Raw genomic sequence first — 14,671 nt, forward strand, 5'->3', positions numbered from 1 at the left:
CAAGCATACTCCTGCTAAAAGACAATTTTCCTGACACTCTGAGATTAGGAAGGTGTTCAACACCTGTAAAGGACTATAAAGTTCTGCTGAAGTGCCTATTTTTATATCACACTGCATTCAAGGAAGAAAGGAGGTGATTTGATTTTTAAGAGGAAAAAAGTAGTAAATATTGTCAAACAACCACCAGCTGAACATGCATGCACAGAGGGCACTAACTGGGAGACCTCTCAGAGCTGGGGGGTCTGGCCTTGGTGAGCTTTCTGCTTGGAACTGTAACAAGCCAGTAGTTACAAAGACTAGACAACTTATGTTCCTCCTCACTGCTTGTTTCCTGGTTAACTGAAACCATGAAAAATTAAGAAATAGATCCTGAGGGATGATCAATTCCCTGAGAGACTCTTGTTTCTTCCTTTCTGATGTTAAAGCAAGAACTAGAGACATTGCATTTATTCTTGTGAAAAACCACTGATTATAAGAATAAACCATGTTCTGGGACGCTTGGGTGGCTCAGCGGTTTGGTGCCTGCCTGCGGCCAAGGGTGCGATCCTGGAGACCCAGGATCAAGTCCCATATCGGGTTCCCTGCAAGGAGCCTGCTTCTCCCTCTGCCTGTATCTCTGCCTCTCTCTCTCTCCGTGTCTCTCATGAATGAATGAATGAATGAATGAATGAATGAATGAATGAATGAATCTTTAATAAAGAGTAAGGTATGTTCATTCTAACATTTTGTTTCAATTACTCTTCCATATTCAAATCACTGGAATATCACTACCTACTCTGAGCCTTCCTCTAACTTTAGCAGTTTTCATACCAAGACACTTCATGGATTGGAGTAATATAGTTAAACTGCTTCACAAAATTAGTTTCCCAGGACTGTAAGTACTGAATCTAATCTCTAAGATTTTAGTTCTTCAAATTTATGAAGATGGTGATCTTACACTCCTTATTTCAGGCAATTCAGCTCAAGGACTTAAACTATTTCAAGCCAACACTCGAACTGGCTATTGTCACATGATCTCTCACACAGATTGTGAACATTGCTAGTCACTGACAAATCTACCTATTCAGGGAAACCTGAAAATTACTTTTCTAAAACTCACACACAATATTGTTGTCTGATACAGAAAGATCATCAGAAATATACAGAACTTGAAACTTTTTCTATTCCATGTGAGATGATTTAATAAGCTTACAGGTATCCTAAAAAAAAATCTTTTTTCTAGAACAGTTAGGAGTTTGGACATCTTTGGAGTTGTAATAAGGTCCTAGGTTTCCAATTTTTGCAAGGAGGAAAAAAAAAAAACCCTTTCAGGTCAGAAATAAATGGCAACATCACTCTTTCACTGACAGTAAAGTATTAACTGCCAAAAAGTACCTTCCATCCCCATTCAACCTGGTTATGTCAGGAGCCTCTGTACTGAAGCCCAATGAAAAATATGGAATCTTAACAGAGGAAGTGAGTGTACAGACCTACAAGTACTAACTTCAAAATGTTCGTTCTGAGAACCATATGGATTTGTCTTGTTCATCTGTGTCTAGTCGTTACTGGTATTTACTTTCTCAATGTTTGAATGAATATGACAGCTTAAATTTTCCATTTGCAATTAAACATGAAACTTTTAATTTCCTGAGTGGATCTATAAATATTGCACCATCCCAAATGCAAAGGGGGAAAAGTTACTGCCTGCCAAAGATTCTTAAACTATAATTTAACTATGAGAAACAGAGTGGTTTGTACAGTCACAAAGTCTTACCCATCCTGGGTCTCGCCTATCTGGACCCACAGCAACAGTATCATATTCAAGGCTCCCTAGTGACCCTCCCCCTTGGGTAAAATCTCACAATACCCAAATTTAAAACTTAAAGATGTTTCTTTTTAAAAAATAAAAAGATTTTATTTATTTATTCATGAGAAACAGAGAGAGAGAGAGGCAGAGACACAGGCAAAGGGAGAAGCAGGCTCCATGCAGGGAGCCCAACGTGGCGCTCGATCCCAGGTCTTCAGGATCACGCCCTTGGCCGAAGGCGGTGCTAAACTGCTGAGCCACCCAGGCTGCCCTTAAAGATGTTTCCTTTATACAAAACACTAAAAAAGCAATCTCAGAAAAAGGTTTTTTTTTTTTTTTTTTTTTTTAAGAATTGGCAAGGAACTAAAAATTCTGTACTAAGCTTCACCTTTCCTAGAGTGATGCTCACATGCTCTTTAATCCTCAATCTTGTGAGTAAAGTATTAGGTCTAGTTTACAGGTAAAGAACTAAGGCTTAGAGATTAACTTGTTCAAAGACCTTGCTATTGAGCAGAAGCATAAGAACTCAAATTCAAATCCCCTTGACTCAATCTGTCCTTTCTACTCTATCATGGTTGATTTGGCCAGGACACACACACACACACACAACTATTCACACTCTGAATCAGAGAAAAAAGGTAAGAGAAAGAGATGCAAGCTTTGAAGATTTTTATTTATTTTTCTAAGCTTTCAAGATTTTAAGTCCAATTTTGGACATTCTCACTGAGGGCAATTAGCCACACAGTATTCATAAATATTCACTTTCCCACAGGATTTTTTTTCATATACTTTACAAACCATATGTTCCTGAGACATTTATCTTTTGAAAACTTTATCTTCGAAGACTCTTTAAAATTAGACCCAATTTTGTAATTCCTCTCCTATAAAATTATTTTCTCTAGCCCATCTTTAAATGAATAGATGTTTGAAGTTTGCTCTTGTTGTGATGCTTCTGTGATAATCCTTTTGATCAGTGGTATATCTACTAAGATCCACCGGGCTTAACCTAATGGTATTAGTAAACATATCCGCAACTGATTTTGGTTTGAGTTGCACTTTCCAAATAACAAATTCAAGGCAATTCAATAATCAGCCTTAGCTAGACTTATGAGCCTTTATTGAAATTTCTGCTTACTAAATTTTTTCCTGAAATCTCCCAAATGCCTATACTCATGCATATCTTTTAATATGGAGTTTCCTACTTAAATTCTCAATCCTAAGCTTTATTATTTAAGGCATTCTTGTTGCCAAGAATTCCTAGTTCACATGAAGTTGAATTGGTCCCTTTAAGCAATATATGAATAAATGAAAAATTAAAGTTAACTCTCCGATGCTTTGCGTCTTCTCAGTTTAAAAATGTTTTGGAGAGGGATCCCTGGGTGGCGCAGCAGTTTAGCGCCTGCCTTTGGCCCAGGGCGTGATCCTGGAGACCCAGGATCGAATCCCATGTCGGGCTCCTGGTGCATGGAGCCTGCTTCTCCCTCTGCCTATGTCTCTGCCCCTCTCTCTCTCTCTCTCTCTCTCTCTCTGTGACTATCATAAATAAATAAAAATTTAAAAAATAAATAAATAAAATAAATAAATAAAAATGTTTTGGAGGGATCCCTGGGTGGCTCAGCAGTTTGGCACCTGCCTTTGGCCCAGGGTGTGATCCTGGAGTCCCGGGATCGAGTCCCACACATCAGGCTCCCTGCATGGAGCCTGCTTCTCCCTCTGCCTGTGTCTCTGCCTCCTTCTCGCTCTGTCTCTCATGAATAAATAAAATCTTTAAAAAAAAAAAAATGCTGACACAAGACATACTGAGTTTTGTTGTTTAAAACACACACACACACACACACCAATAATGACCTTGGCATTTCACTTACTAAATGCATCTAATAAAGACAAAGCTCTGGGTACCTTTTCTAAAAATTGAGATATAACTGACATTTAAGTTCTGGGTATCTTTAATAGAAAACCCACAGTTCTATTAAAGGGCTGAGAAATTAGTCACAGCAATATATTTTCTTCATTTCTAAGCCCACCTTCTCCTGAAAAAGTTCTTTCAGAAATGACAATCTTGCTTTATTCTTGGAAAAGCAGGAACCAGATACACATTTGGCTCTTACTTAGCCCAAACCTAGATACAGATACACTACCTTTCATTTTCCAGTGGTTTCTTAATAGAAAGAAGAGATCAGTATAGGCTGTGAAATTCAGTGAGGTAAAGACTTAACCAACTCTAGTTATATGCTACCGTTCACTGTGTAAATGTCAGAAGATTTAAAAGGTTATCAGGGAATACCAGCAAAGGAAGGAATCACCAACATCAGTACCTGAAACCTAATATTTAAAATAAGGATCTATTTTATTTTTAATTTTTTAAATTTATTTATGATAGTCACAGAGAGAGAGAAGCAGAGACATAGGCAGAGGGAGAAGCGGGCTCCATGCACCAGGAGCCCGCTTCTCCCTCTGCCTGTGTCTCTGCCTCTCTCTGTGGGTCTCTCATGAATAAATAAATTTAAAAAAAAAAAAAAAAAACTTTGGTCAGACAGCTTAAGATGTTATTTATTTATTTATTCATGAGAGACCCACAGAGAGAGGCAGAGACACAGGCAGAGGGAGAAGCAGGCTCCACGCAGGGAGCCCGATGTGAGACTCGATCCCGGGTCTCCAGGATCACTCCCTGGGCCGAAGGTTGGCGCTAAACCGCTGAGCCACCCGGGCTGCCCCTGACCAAAGTTTAAACTTTAAAATGTAGGCAAAGAGGGACTCTGTATATTTATTTAATCCTCAATAGCTTGTAAAGCATAGATATATCAACTCCATCTATAGATGACAAAACAAGGTTTCGCAGCCAGGGTTAAGTTTCATACTAAGAATAGGGACTTAGATTTTTCTACTCCAATTTTCTACTTTACCACAGATGTTCAAGAATGTTATATCCCCACAGCCTCCCTTTCATGTATATCCTTTAGTATCAACCTGGTTCCAGCCTTAAACCAAAGCATCTCTTTAAGACCTACCCCTCCAGATGCTTAAGAGGTCTAAGCTATCTCTACCAACACATAATTATAGGCAGGCTGTGTGCATCAGGCTCCCCACAGGGAGCCTGCCTCTCTGTGTTGTGTCTCTCATGAATAAATTTTTAAAAAAATCTTTAAAAAAAGGGGGGGGGGCAGGCTGTAACATCTGTATTAGAAACTTACCAATTAAAGTCTGGGATTTCTGGAATCTAGACCAGGCAGTAGTAAGCTACTAAATAGGAGAGTTGAGAAGATGTAAAAGGCCAAGTTTTCAGGTTCTTGGTCTCAGGTTCTCCCTTATAAACCTACGCAATCTGTACTATTCCATTAAATTCAGATTTCATGAATATAAAAATGTGATGTTTACTAAGCCTACAACATTTGTTCCTTTCCTCCCACTTCCCCTTCTACTGCCTAGTAAAAGCTCAGATAATGGACTTCAAATGAAGAGGCTACTTTACCAGAGTTGGTTTGGTAAAGAAAGAAGTCTTAGCAAATGAGATCCCCTAATCCACTGATTCAGAAACCTGTTAGGTTTAATAAGTCTTCTGCCCAACCAGTATTCTGCTCAGAAACCTTTATAAATCTGGGCATTCATATATAGCAACAAGATTAAAATCTGGGCTTTTAAGAAGAGGCAAAAGGGTGCATTTCTAGTGTACTCTAGTGAAGGACTAACCTTCAACCTAAAACTTTTTTAGGGGGCAGGTAAACTCCAAATAGCCAAGAATATCTCCTCCAAGAAAGATCCCAGACTTCTATTTTTGCTAGGCTGTGCTAAGAAAAATACAAAGAATACTGAGACCAAAAGTTGGCAGACTTTTGTTCTTAAAACATAAAAAAAAGTCAAAATACCCTGTGATCTATGAAACTTGTTCTCAACAACATGAACAACAAAGACAAGAAAATTAAAGTCCCCAATAATGCTGATTGCTTTAACAACTTTGGTTGGAGCCTATCTAGGTGTATCACAGGAATGCTAATGAAGGAGTTTTGGGTTCCTTAAATCCACAAAAACAAAATTAACTTCAAAGGCTTAGAGAGGAATTACAGCCCGGTAGAGATTACCTCTACCCTAAATCTAATGGAGAGAGCAAGAGGGAGATATAAACAAAAATATCTACTATAAATCTCAGAAAAATTCTCAAGAGCAGTACACAAAGGTAAAGGTGGCAGGGAGATAACTGAGCGGATATAAAAACTTAAGCCAACAAATTGAAAATGAGTATCGTCCAAAAGAGAAATTTTTTAAAAAGTTGCCTCTCTCCCTTAGTTTCTACTAAAATCTAGAGATGACAGATAAAGACAATACGGTTCTAGCTTGATTATATTACAAATTATATACCCTAAAATATACTTGAGATAATTAGCAAGATCACTTCTCTTTTTTTCCCCAAAGATTATTTATTTATTCATTCATTCATTCATTCATGTGAGAGAGAGAGAAAGAGAGAGAGGCAGAGACATAGGCAGAGGGAGAAGCAGGCTCCATGCAGGGAGCCTGCTTGGGCTCCAGGATCAGGCCCTGGGCTGAAGGCAGCGCTAAACCACTGAGCCAACTGGGCTGCCCTTTCTCTTCTAATATGAAAAATGCTTAAGTCTTTTCTGAATATACAGAATAAAAATCATGTTAAACAATATCTAGGGATCCCTGGGTGGCGCAGCGGTTTGGCGCCTGCCTTTGGCCCAGGGCGCGCGATCCTGGAGACCCAGGATCGAATCCCACATCGGGCTCCCGGTGCATGGAACCTGCTTCTCCCTCTGCCTATGTCTCTGCCTCTCTCTCTCTCTCTCTCTCTGTGACTATCATAAATAAATAAATAAATAAATAAATAAATAAATAAATAAATAAATATCTATTTGCTCTTATTTCAGCATACTGTCATTTCCTATAGCCCCACTGAAAATACCAATAATATCTAGCATATTCTATAAACTTTTTCCCACTTAATAATAAAGTCTACACTACCATGATACCCACCTCCTTCTTTATCCCCCTCTACAGTACCCAGGCACTGGTGCTATCAACACAGAGCATACAACACACACCTAGATAGGCAGGTTGTGGGGCAAGGGCGGGGGCTGGTAGATTTCCCACATCAGCGACTGGACTGCAGCCATAGGGATGGAAAGCTGCATCTCAAACTTCATTTACAAGTCATGGAAATACAGAGAAAAGACTTGTTCCAAGGATTACTACTCTAAACACAATCTCCTTTAAACACAATACCTCCATTCACCTTTTAAGGGCCAGTCAGGAACTTCTCCCATTCCCATCTTTTTTTTAGAAGCCAAATTCTCAACAGTTTGCCCAAAAGCCATTATGCAAAGTTAATGGTTCAAAATAATTAAGGAGATTATCTAAACCATAGGACACAGAAAAGTCACTCAAGTCACTCTCCCACAGACAAATGCAATGAACTGACTGCATTTTACTATTTAAAGAGGGCCTTTTTATTTTTTTTTAACCCTCCAGGTCCCACATCAAATACGCATTTAAAGCATTTCCATAGCCTCATTTAAAAATAAACAATTATATTTGAATCCATTTTTTCCAAAGAAAGCTAGAACTTCACTGGAGTTCAACAGAGTTTCATATGAGAAGTATGAAATCCCTCACAAAAATACACCTCTGGGGAAAGGACTTTGGGTTTGAAGAAAATTAGCTTTATTTCGCACTTAAACTATGGCAAATATTGTTAAAGATCTATAACATACATATGCATTCATACCCAACTAATATGAAATAACATGCACAATTTCATTATAATCCAAAGGCCTCTAAAATGAAATCTATCCATAAAGTACAATAGAATCATTTCTCATACTGTTAGCAGCAGAGGATAACTGTTACTATAATTAAGATACCACACAAAGCTTTCCCAAACATATCTACAGATTTAAAAGGCTCAGTTTTTTCACTCCCTCCCATACTGAAATCAGGCAGAAACCCCAATGGCCTAATTTTGGAATATAAGATTTAACACATGTTAAGAATTCTTGGCTCTGTATATTGATACAAATTCACTAAGACCCAGAACAAATTAATGAATCACTCTTTCAAGCTCTCACAATTCCTCATTTTTATGCTGATGTTAAAGGAAAAAAGCAAGACAATCTTTCTCTCTCTCTCTTTTTTTTTTTTTTTTGCTACTATTGGCTAAAGTGAGATTTGGGGACTGACTCTGGGTTTGTTTTCCATTTTATCTACTTACCAAAGAAAATTATGAGCTAGAGATAGTCAATATTACCTAGTTTTCACCTTTCAAACTATTTAGTATTTCTGATTCCTTTAATAACTCCTGGATTTTCTAGTTTTATCAGAAACAGTAGAATCTAAAATTTGTTTGGGAGTTCTGATATGCTAGTAGCCTAAAAAGCAACTTTGTTTTGTGTCTAAGTGATATATATATATCACTTAGTAATATAAAGATTCCACAGTAGTCACTAATTCTGAAAAGGTGCCTCAAGGAGTTTGGTTGTAGGAGAAGGAAAGAAAACACCAGAGTCCAATGCTTAAGTGTTTCTGGATTAAGCAGGTATATGCACCAGATTTTATTTGAAGATGCCATCAGTTTCCAGTTTTAAACGTGAGGGTTTCCAGATAGCCATACCATCAGTCTTAGCACCACCCACCTCAACCTGCAACTAAAGCATAGAAATACAACTCTGTTAGCATCAGAAACAATTTATATTTAATTCCCCCATACAGGGGATCCCTGGGTGGCTCAGCAGCCTGCCTTCCTTCCTTCGGCCCAGGACGTGATCCTGGAGTCCTGGGATCCAGTCCCACATCAGGCTCCCTGCATGGAGCCTCCTCCTCCCTCTGCCTGTGTCTCTGCCTCTTTCTGTCTCTCATGAATACATAAATAAAAAATTTTAAATAAATAAATCCCCCATACAATCTGTATCCATTAAGCTAAATCAATCAACAGGACAAGATGTCAAACTATGACCCCATAGGGGATCCCTGGGTGGCGCAGCAGTTTAGCGCCTGCCTTTGGCGGGGGGCGTGATCCTGGAGACCTGGGATGGGAGTCCTATGTCAGGCTCCCAGTGAATGGAGCCTGCTTCTCCCTCCGTCTGTGTCTCTGCCTCTCTCTCTCTCTGTGACTATCATAAATAAATAAATAAAATTAAAAAAAAAAAAACTATGACCCCATACAACATTACTTAAGACTAATCAGTCACTGATAGGATCAAGCATTATACTCTGCTCATCCCAGGGAGGGAGGAACCCCAGAAATCCAAAGTAGATAGGCAAAAACTTCAAGTCCTTGAAACAGCAGAAGAAGATCACTAACCCCCAAAGTGACGTTACCATTATCAACTCTACAGATAGCTTGGCAGTCTGCACAGTACTGTAAAAATGACTCAGCCCCACTATAGTTAGTGCTACCAACACTTAGAAAGGAAAGAGGTAAGTAAAACATTAGGTAAAAGGTTATGGTTTCTGCTCCTGAAACTTTCAGCTCATCACCAGTATTTCAAGTATAAATGCACTTCACAAATAAGATTTCCCCAGCAGTTGCATATGGGCCAGAACATTTTAAATTCCCAATGAACACCAACAGTTTTAACTATTGTAAAGAAAGAGCTTCAAAGGGCAAAAAATCTTTTAGATCTTAAGGAATGAAGGCAGGTAGAATGAGGGAGGTTTATATATATGAAGTTGTACAGTTAATCTGTAAGTCGGGTTAAGTCCACTTAAGATCACACTTAAGCAAACTCTTCTTAATACAAAGATCAATAACAATATGTCCAAGTATAATTAAACACTGATTTTTGTTTTTTAAAACCTGTCTTTCATAGTTAAATAAATCAATCACTAGTTACCAGGCTATTACTTAATAAGAACAAGCACACAGTTACTAACGCTACATCTTTCTTCTAGACAATATTTACAAAGATAATTACTGCAGTGTCAGACACTTAGGATGGTGAGGAGGCAGTTAAAGTGCTTTTTCTCTTGAAGGAGTAGGTTTAGTTAAAAAGTAAGCAAATGACAAACTATCAAATCCTTCCCTCCCACATTTTTCATCTCGGTAAGAAAGTAGAGATGTGCAGTTTTTAATTTTGTCATACTGCAATTATATATATAGCATACTTAAGCTTGGAAGCTTTGGAATGCTAGACTCACTGCCTGTGGGCAAGCTAGTAAACATACCTAAGCCTCAGTTTCCTCATCTATAAAATGGAGATAAATAGTACCTTAACTCATAGGGTTCTTCCAAGAATTAAATTAGATGATCCATGAAAAGAGCTGAGATTCGTCATGCCAGGCAAACAGTAGGCATTCAATAAATATGAACAATTACTGCAATCACAAGTGATCACATTCTAAAAGTCAATATACTCAGTTTCCTTTGGTCTCTATAAAAATGGCATTAAAGATCAATAATTTACCCAGCCCACAATCATCACATATTCAATCGTTCCTTTGCATAATCTAAGTGTGATCCATGGAGATTAACTTTCTGAGGAGAAAGGACTAAACTTTGCTTCATTGCTAAATACACAACCTACTCAGCCCAATCTTAAAGTCAAAAGAACACTTTTTCTGTGTTAAGCTCCTACCTTCCTCCATGAGAGGTCAAAAGGACTCCTTACATCCCCATCTGCCACATCCTTTCTTTGCTTCCACATCCCAAGGAAACATTTATACCTCTGCGGTTTTCTGAACTGCAGAGGACTCATCGCCCCTTCAAAATCCTGATAGGTTAGCTAAACACTAGTTAAGAAATACTCCAACCCCTGACACTCAGCACCTAGTCTTGCACAACACTCAGCTCAGAAGTCACCTCCTCTAAGAAATTTCCCCACCCCCAGACAAAATTAATTCTCCTAGTTTCTCAAAGCATTTTGAGTATACATATACCTCAGCACCTACCTTATAATTAACTAATTATGTCTCTCCCAGCAGACGGGATTGAGGGCGAGAGAAGCATTGTGACCCAAGGTTCAGCTCTAGCATTACAGTGTTAGGCACATATTAGGTGCTCAAGAAATGCTACTTTAATTTAACCTACAACCCTTCCTTGCAGAATCACATCTCTTGCTAGATGCCCCACTACAAATCTGAACATAAGGCTGCTCTCAATAGAGCAGGCTAACACGATGGACTGCTGATTACAACATCAGAAAATCTACTCATCAGCTTCTCCCATTGGAGAGGTTCCCGGAACCGAACTCAATTGAGCAGGATTATGTACCATCAGAATCAGTGGGAATTCCCAGCACACAACAGAGGGTACCTTCTCCTTCAATAAGATTGTTGAAAAGCCCGCAGGGTGAGCTTTTTTATTGGGGGGAATCTTCACTGAATAACTGAAGTGGAAATACTCAAAGAATAAATGCCTTGATATGGCTGAAAAGGGGTCAAAAACATAAAGATCTAGGAAAAGCAAGCTAGCTCTTGGTTCCTGAAAAACAGCGGCTCCTGAAAAAAGGACAGGAAACAAGGGTGGATGCGGACTACTCTTTGTTTCAATAAATAAAATCTTTTTTTCTTTCCCATGGCCCGAAAGAAAAGGCCAACACACCAGGTCCAGATGAGATGCTCCACAACCTTTTCTCCTGACAAGTACACTAAACTGAGGTTCTTAAAAATAAATAAATAAGTAAATAAAGTAAAAAAAAAAAAAAAGCAAAAAACAAAAAACAAAAAACAAAAAAACCCCAACAACAAAAGCCAAGAAAACAGAAACAAAACACTGCATTAGGAACCTCAGCCATCACGAAAAGTTCCAGCCAGAAATACTTAAAAAAAAAATTTTTTTTTAAATCTATATGCCCGAGTCCAACGTTTACATTGGAGGGGCCCATGGAGAACTTGCAAACTTTGTGAAGGGAGGTACTAGTACTACCTTTGCAAAGAACACAACTTGGGGGAAAAACAACCTCAAAATATGAAAAACTCCACAAAGGGTGGCTTTAGTTTTAGGACCGTAATTCCCATCATAAAATTCTTACACCCCCACCCTTCACCTTCTCCCCCCCCCACCACCACCACCGCCACCACCACCACCTCCGCCCCCCAAATCAACAGTTGCCGAAGGGTATCTTTCATTCTGGAAACAGAAAAGGAAACAAACGAGAAGCAGAAAGGCAATAACCCCCCAAAATAAAGTTCTCCTTGGGGAAAAAAAACAGTAACCATTCAGTCTCCCACCCTCCCCTCCCCGGTGAGGTCTGTGATTTCCACGGCTCTGCTCTGCAGAAAGCTCTTTCTGGGCAGCTCAAGGAAGGAGCCGAGGGAGGGAGAGAAAGACACACACAGGCACAGAAAGGAGAGGAGAAAAAGAAAATGGCGCAGAGACTAAGTCCCGACTGTCGACAAGGCGACTTTCCCGGGAGGAATCCGGGCCGACAAAGGCTGCCCGAAGCCCGGCGGCGGGCGACCCCGGGTCTCCGCTGCCCCCTCTTGGGAAGGCCGCGATCTGGGGGGGCTGGGGTCCCCGGAAAGGGGGTCCAGAGGCGGCCCGATGGGAACAATGGGGCCGGTGAGCGAGGAGCCGGGACTTAGTCTCTGGGACGCCATGTCTGTCCTCTGCCCGGCTCCGGCCCGGCGCGGGCTGGGCGGCCGGCGGCGGGGGCCCCCGGGGTCGGGGCGGGGGGCACACTCACCATTCAGTCGGAAATCCGCTTCAATCTGGAGGGAGAAAAGGAGGCAGTATGAACAAACAGGCTCCCCCCGGCCCGCGGGCGGCGAGCGCGCGGGGCCGGGGGCCTAGCCCAGCCCGCGCCCGGGGATGAGGAGGGAGGGGCCCCGGGGTCGGCCGTAAGGGGCAGCCCCCCGCCGTCCCTAACTTCGCGGCTTCCGCCCGCGGCCTAGCGCGCCCAGCCCCGCCGGCCGCCCGCCCTGGCCGGGGGCTCCGGCCTGTCAAAGCGGCCGGGGGGCGCGGGGGCCGCGGGGGGCACGGGGGGGCGCGGGGCGGGGCCGGGGCGCCCGGAGGACCCGGCCGAGCCGTACCTGGGAATCGTTGTGCAGATGGTCCCCACTCATGTCGGCCGGAGCGGCGAGCGCGGCGGGCGGCGAGGGGCGCCGAGGAGACGCAGACGGTCGGGGCCGGCCTGTGCGGGCGGACGGGGGCCCCCGGAGGCTCCCGGAGGCGCGGAGAAGCGGCGGCGGCTGCGGGCCTGACGCTCCCCGAACGGCTGAGGCGGCGACAGCGGCGGCGACGCGGACTGACTGCCGGGCGGGCGGCGAGAGCGGACCCCAGCAGTTGTGTAACAGCCTAAGTTCGCATTTCGCCTCACTGCGCCTGCGCGGCCGCTTTTAAACGAGACGTCGGCGACGTCAGAGACTCGCGGAAAGAGGCCGAGGGTTGCGCGGCCCGCCCCCCCCGCCTTCCTGCGCTTCCCAAGGCGGCCCCGGCTTTGCATCGCAAGCCCCGCCCCCAAGCCCCTGCGCGCCGCCGTGATTTGCATAAGCAGCCGACTCCTCCCACGGCCGCCCCCCGGGGCAATCTTGCCTTGCTGTCCCCGCGCGGTTTCTCGGAACCCCGTACGCCTCTGCGAGGCAGTGCGCAGGCGCAGCCCGGACGCCGCCCCCGGACCCCGGCCGGCGGCGCGGGCCACGTGGTGGGCCTTTAAAGGCCGCGGCGGGACCGCGGCGGGACCGCGGGAGCCCCGGGCCGAGCTGCCGCCCTGCTGCCGCCCGCTCGCCGCTGCAAATACCGGGGGCGCTCGGGGCCCCAGACCTTTCACCGGCGCTTTGTCGCTCGTGAAGCGGACCCCGATGCCGCCTTGCAGGCAGGAGCTCCCGCCCTAGCCTTTGTCTAGGCCTTCCAACGTGCTGGATTATTTCACTCCGCTTCTTAAAAAAAAAAAAAAAAAAAAAATTTTTTTAAACCAACCAAAGGTCTGGTTTAGCTCCAGTTTTCTGCCGGGTACGTGTAGTCCCGGTCACAAGAGCCCTAATTTCATTCGTTCGTTCGATGAACCTAACATTGAGCATCTCCCGTAAACCAGGAATCACGCTGAGAAAAACGGTGGTGGCAAAGGGCCAAAGGAAATGGGACCTTGGGGATAAACAGGGCAAAAGAACTGCCGTTAATGGGGCGCCGACTGTGTTGTGTGCTCCGATCTCTAAGATTTTTAGTTCTTCGAATGTAGATGTCAGGCAGGAGGTTGTAGGTCACTTACCCTGACACAGTTTGATAAAATAGCCTCCACGGAGCTGTCGTGTGGATTCAGAGAACACCTCCACCCAGCTAGAAAAGCTCCACCCTGGACATCTTCCTTCCTTTCTAATTAGTCCAGTTGATTGCGTCTGTTCAACCCATCTACCTCCTCTGCCCACGCATCTGTCCAAGTCTGCATTATCTCTTGCGTGGATTATCACAATGCACTCCTAACAACGGCCCCTGCTTCCATTCTGGCCCTCTCACGAGCTGCTAGCCGAAAGTAGCCCGAGTGCCCTTTCAACACGCCATCTAACATCCCCTTCCCACAATACGTGCTTTCACTCTCGGTATAAAGTGCTACGGGAGCCCTGCTACATAACCTGCATCATTCAAGTGTGCTCTTTGTGAATTTTGTCATATCTATTACCACTTCCACTACTTTACTTAATATTTTAAGATTTTATTTATTCATGAGAGACAGAGAGAGAAGCAGGCTCCATGCACGGAGCCCGACGTGGGACTCAATCCCTGGTCTCCAGGATCATACCCCAGGCTGAAGGCGGCGCTAAACCGCTGGGCCACTGGGGCTGCCCTTTACTTAGTATTTTAACGAATCCCCTACTTTATTTAGCTTCCTCCTAAGTAATAATATCTATAAAATAACCATGTCTGTGAAATCATTTACAAATAAATATGGAAAGTGTCCACCCATGGACCATTGAAACTGTCTCTTGTCATATCTAGTTGTA

The 14,671-nt window shown here is 43.1% G+C and overlaps 1 protein-coding gene across 1 annotated transcript in view; it reads right to left on the reverse strand.

Annotated features, from left to right (window-relative positions):
* TOP1 (DNA topoisomerase I) overlaps positions 1-13,072 on the reverse strand; it is a 90,056-nt gene extending 76,984 nt beyond the window's left edge. Inside the window, exons 1-2 of the mRNA XM_041732620.1 lie at positions 12,767-13,072; positions 12,421-12,445 (exon numbers count right to left, since the gene is read on the reverse strand). Coding sequence (XP_041588554.1) covers positions 12,421-12,445; positions 12,767-12,799 — 58 coding nt within the window. The 5' untranslated portion in view covers positions 12,800-13,072. The remainder of the gene's footprint in view (positions 1-12,420; positions 12,446-12,766) is intronic.
* Between the last annotated feature and the right edge of the window lie 1,599 nt (positions 13,073-14,671).

The sequence above is a fragment of the Vulpes lagopus genome, chromosome 18 (assembly GCF_018345385.1).
Source record: "Vulpes lagopus strain Blue_001 chromosome 18, ASM1834538v1, whole genome shotgun sequence".
Classification (NCBI taxonomy): Eukaryota; Metazoa; Chordata; class Mammalia; order Carnivora; family Canidae; genus Vulpes; species Vulpes lagopus.